Source organism: Microtus ochrogaster, linkage group LG4 (genome assembly GCF_000317375.1).
Source record: "Microtus ochrogaster isolate Prairie Vole_2 linkage group LG4, MicOch1.0, whole genome shotgun sequence".
NCBI classification, from domain to species: domain Eukaryota; kingdom Metazoa; phylum Chordata; class Mammalia; order Rodentia; family Cricetidae; genus Microtus; species Microtus ochrogaster.
Window position 1 is genome coordinate 34928052 of NC_022030.1, and position 4968 is coordinate 34933019.

Consider the following 4968-nt stretch of genomic DNA (forward strand, 5'->3'; position numbering starts at 1 on the left):
TTCCTTCTTGTCTAGCTGGTGCCTTTCAAATTCTTCCCTGAGTTCCTTTCTCTCCAAGAAAGACCCGCCTAGCCTCTCCTGCCTAGCTATTGGCTGTTCAGCTTGTTATGAAGCCAATCAGCAGGTTCCCTTGGCAGATGAGGTAAAACAGACCCATCTTCAGTGTATAAATAGATTATCTTGCTCCAAAGCTACAGAGAAACCCTGTCTCAAAAAAAAAAAAAAAAAAAAAGATTATCTTGCAACAGGTGGGTAACCATTCACATGTAGCACACAGCCCAGAAATAAGTTTAAAAAACAGAGTAGGACTTGCCAAATGACAGGTTTCGCTATAGGAGGGCTAGGTAGGGGACTCAAACCCTTAGGCTATTTTGAAGGCCACACCACAGATAGTCTCTTTCAGGGGCAATAAACATCTTTGCCCTCATTAGTGGGACATAGTTCTATGGGGCCCAGTGTTTGCAGGAAGTCTACTTTATTCAGGGGAGGGGGGTAACCCAACGAACACCCTAATGACCATGTAGTAAAGTTTGGAGATGAAACAGAGTCGGATGCAAGGTGCTGTCTTGGATGCAAGATTTGAGAAGGCCCCAGGATGGTGCAGAGAAAGGAAATCCACCAGGGAGCAGAAACAAAACGCCTTCATCAGTGGGAAAGTCAGGGGGGAAGCTGTGGGTTTGCAGGGAGCCTCACAGGCGTTGAGTCTGTAGAATGGACATGATACAGTGGCAAAAATCCCACTAGGAGATTGTGCTGAGGCGGACACTGCAGACCTGGTCCCTCATGACGAATTCCACCTGATTTCACAGGATGAAGGGCATCTTCCAGCTTTGGGACACCTCACTAGGACCACAGACATCTTTCTAGCACTCGGTCTTGTCCTAAGTGTTGTTCTTACGATTATACCTTTACAGACAGGGAAACTGAGGCAGGAGAAGTATGAGCTTCAAGGCATGAGCTGTGCTGAGCGACTTCTCTAAGGCGTGTGTGCGTGCGTGTGTATGTTGCGTTTAAAGCTAGAGCACCAGGTTCTGAGGGTAACGTGGGTCGTGACTCTATGGTACTAGTCGAAGCCCCAAGGCTTCGTAAACAGCTTCGGGGAAAGTGAGGTGAATTGAACGGCCTGGAAAACTTCAGGGCAACTGCGCACGCGCTGTACCCGGCACACCGCGCGGCCTAACTGGTGGGTCAGCCCCTGCAAGAACCCAACTCAAGGTTCCAATCCAATCCGTGGTGTGTAAGTGCCTCTCCACGGTCCGCCCCACTGCATGGCCTGCTGGGACTTGTAGTCTGACACCCCCAGGGCCGCAGCGTATCGGTGCGACTCCGCATCCTACCGCGCAGCTAGCTGGGACTTGTAGTCTCAACTTCGCGGGCCCCGGGTACCGGGCAGGCGGCGGGACTGCTAGTCCCACAGAGCCTCGCGCTCGCCACGACACCCTGCCCATAGCCGCTGCCTCCACCTCACGGGTTGGGAGGCCTGGGCGTTCCGGGAGACCGAACTGCGGTGGGAGCCGCCGTGGGGACTGTGAAGCGGGCCGGGAGTCCGGGATGGAGCCTCCCGGAGGTGGGCGCTGCCAGCGGGCCGCGCCTTGCTGTTTGGGAGGCCGGGCACGCCCTGAGGGCGGGTCGATGGGCCCCGGGAGGTCGCGGGTGGAGGGACTCCACGGAGCCCGACCCTGGGCTGCTGTTGATCCAGCGGCCTGCGGTTTCTCGCAGGTGCTTGAGGCGGACAGGCGGAGTGGCTACGACAGACCGGTCAGGTCAGCGGGGACATGGCTCACCTCAGGGGCTTCGCGCACCAGGTGAGTGTGGGCGTCGGCGTGCCCTGGGTTGGCGGTTCCCGGTGGAGCGGATCTCTTCACGCCAGGCGGGAGAGGGGCGGAGGCCGTGTGCCCTGGGGAGGGTCTGCGGGTCCAGGTCACCGTGGCCTGTGCGACCCGACCGAGCCGGTGGAAGACGGGATCCACGGGGCCCCTCTGCTGTGACGGCTCCTGCTCAGAGCTGCTGTGGACAGGTGCAGGACCTGCTTGAGCCAGGCTCGGAGCGCCTCCAGAAGATGGGCCTTTCCTTCCTAGGCTAACGGGATGCAGTCCCAGCACGGAACCGCACAGGCGTGGAGGATGAGGCGGCATAGGGTTCAAGGACTCGGGAATTTGCTCTCTGGACCCCTTCTCTCCCTCTCTCTTTGTTATTTCTAAGCAAACGTGACAGCCAGCCGTTAGTGAAGTGGAGCTGACTGCCCTGGTGGCTGATTTTCCTGGGCTTAGCTGTGAGATTTGCTTTTTAAGGACTCGGTTTGGTTAGACTTAGGGTTGACAGTTGCCCAGCGAGGGAATCAGCTCTTGAGGACAGAGTAGCCCCCCCCCCCTTTCCCCTGCATCCTTGAGAACTGGGTGTGCAGACAGGAAGCGCGTCCGTCCGCTGCTTGTGGGCAGGAACTGGAGGCAGGGCTCCTTGGAGGAAACCAAACCAGCCTGGAAGACTACTCAGCTGTTGGGTAGGGCGTTCGGCCCAGCTGTCAACAGATGGGATCCCCGGCTTGCTAACTGGTGCTGAATTAAGTTAACACATTTTAAATATGTTTTTTTTGACATTTTGCCTCTAATTATATAACATTCTGAGAGGAAAAATCTGCCTCTAGTTTATTTTTAAGAGGCTTAGACTTAGCTCCTGTAGGTCCCAGGATGACACATTGGAGCTGTGAACTGTGAGGGAGTAGAGGGATGCTGGCTAGGGGACCTTTCTCAAAGACAAAGCACCTTTTTAGGGGCCTGTGTCCAGCCTAGACATACTTGGCTTCTGAAAGTAATATAAACCTTTGTTAGGGCTCTTTTCTCCCAACATGGCTGCCATGGCGTCCTTTGAAACTGCCCATTTGTGTGGTAAGGATTCTGTTGTCTTACATAGCCTCTCTCCTGCCTTAGATTACCCTTTACCTGGCTAGTCCATCTCTGGAAGGACCAGATGGTTATGGGCAAGCACTGTGTGGTGGTAGTTGAGGGTGTGTGTTGGGTAGCTCCTCTTTTGGAGGGGTGTGGGGGTGACACACAGCAGGCATGTTGGCAGATACACAAGAGGCTCCATGTATAACAGCCCTAGGAGTAAATGGAGAGTATAGTCTCAACTGCGCAGAGCCAGTTACATGGCTTGAGTGATGGTTCATAGCACATCTGTCCAGTAGAGAAATCTGAGCCACCCAGATCAGGACGCTGCCTAGCGGTCCCAGTTAGGGTTGGGACTAGGGCTGCTTCAAAGATGTAAATATAATGTTAGGACCATGCCGGGAAGGTTCCTGTCATACTGATTCTGCTAAGGCTGGCTGGTCCATCTATGTAGCTATCCAAAAAGCATTGACTTTGAAGAGTGAGGTTCCCTCCTTTCTTGCTGAAAACTTAGAACTCTGGCTTTGTTGTCTGCTGTATTCTCTGAGGCAGTGGTGAATGAATGCCTGACCCGAGGATTCCCTTCTTGGGCTGCTGTGGTGGACCCAGTTCTGACTGTAGACTCCCCAAGGGGAGGACAATTAAGGATTCTCAGTATGGCTGGGCAGTGTGGGAGGACATTGTGTCTGTCAGGAATGGGAAAAGGGGCCCCTGAGATCAGAGGGATGGTGGCCCCTGGTCATGGTTCTACATCACCCAGGTTTTCTCAGGCTGCTTAGCAGGCACGAGATGAACCAGTGATAAGACTTTTTAGCCTCAGGTCATCAGCTAGACCTCCTGGAGTCTTGAGATGGCTCTCAAGGTGTCTCACAACTATGTACGTGGTGGAGCAGTAGCAGCTGAGGAAACAGTAGGACTAAGTGGTGAGAGGAGGGTTTGAGGAAGTGTTTGTGGGGGCTCTTGGAGTGGAGACAGGCAGAAAAAGTTCTGCTCTGTGGACCTTATCCTGCACCTGGTTTTCAGGACTGGCTTTGAGCAGGGCATCAAGTGGTCCCTGCCCAGACAGGAGGTGGCAGGAGACTGAGGTACTTTTGTACTGACCTCTTACACCTTTATTGGTGGTCTACACACTGGTGAGTGCTGAGAGTGCGTGGCTCAGAGTGTTTAGTTCTCATCCGGCTTGGGTCCAGTGCCAGTCTTGGAATAGCCAAGGTGTCTGACTTATCAGCCACACTGGAGGAGTTTTTCTTGGCTTTTCACTTGAAAAGCTAAGAGCTTGCGGGGCAAACACTACTCCCTGGCCTGTGCAGCCTAAGGTATCTCAGGCAGTGCTCTGCTTCCTCTGTCTGGTCAAATCTCAGTGTGGCCTTTCAGGATTTCAGGCAGCAGATCTGCTCCAAGCATCGACGGCCGCTCAGTGAGAACTGGTCTCAGGGTTTGGCTGCCAGTTCTGATGAGGCTGCGAGAAGGGTCACTTTGGATGGATTGGTCTCCCTTTTCATTTTCTTTAAAAAACAAAACAAAGATTACATTTATTTATGAATGGGTAGGTGTGTATGTACCACAGTGTAAATATTAGAAGACCACTTATGGGCATTGGTTCTCTCCTACTATGTGGGTCCAGGTGATCAAACCCAGGTTGTCAGGTTTGGTGACAAGTGCTTTTTTACCTAGTGAGCCATCTTCTGGCCTGGTCCTTTTCTTTTCCTTCTTCCTTCTTCCTTTTTTTTTTTTTTAAATAGGTCTATTTACTTTTATGTGTGCTTGTGAGTACATGCATGTATGTATGTACACCACATGTGGGCAGTGCTTGAGATCATCTGGGTTGTTGGGAACCAAACCCGAGTGCTCTTAACCCACTGAGCCATCTCTCTAGCCACATATGGATACCATAGCTAGTCTACTCAAAGTGCTTGCTCTGGGCACTGCATGGCGCTGTGTTACAACTCAGGCCTCTTAGAGGCAGCTTTGCTTGGAGGGATCAGGCGACTCCTGTGTTGACACTGCCCTTGTTCCTGGAGCTCTTCTCCGCACTTCTCTCTGCTTGGCTTGTAAATGGGCTGAGGAGTGTGCTTCTCTGTGT

General features: G+C 52.9%; 1 protein-coding gene across 1 annotated transcript in view; it reads left to right on the forward strand.

Annotated features, from left to right (window-relative positions):
- The first annotated feature begins 1398 nt into the window (after positions 1-1398).
- The window catches only part of Stk25 (serine/threonine kinase 25), a 13256-nt gene continuing 9686 nt past the window's right edge, over positions 1399-4968 (forward strand). Inside the window, exons 1-2 of the mRNA XM_005361372.2 lie at positions 1399-1567; positions 1720-1805. Coding sequence (XP_005361429.1) covers positions 1776-1805 — 30 coding nt within the window. The 5' untranslated portion in view covers positions 1399-1567; positions 1720-1775. The remainder of the gene's footprint in view (positions 1568-1719; positions 1806-4968) is intronic.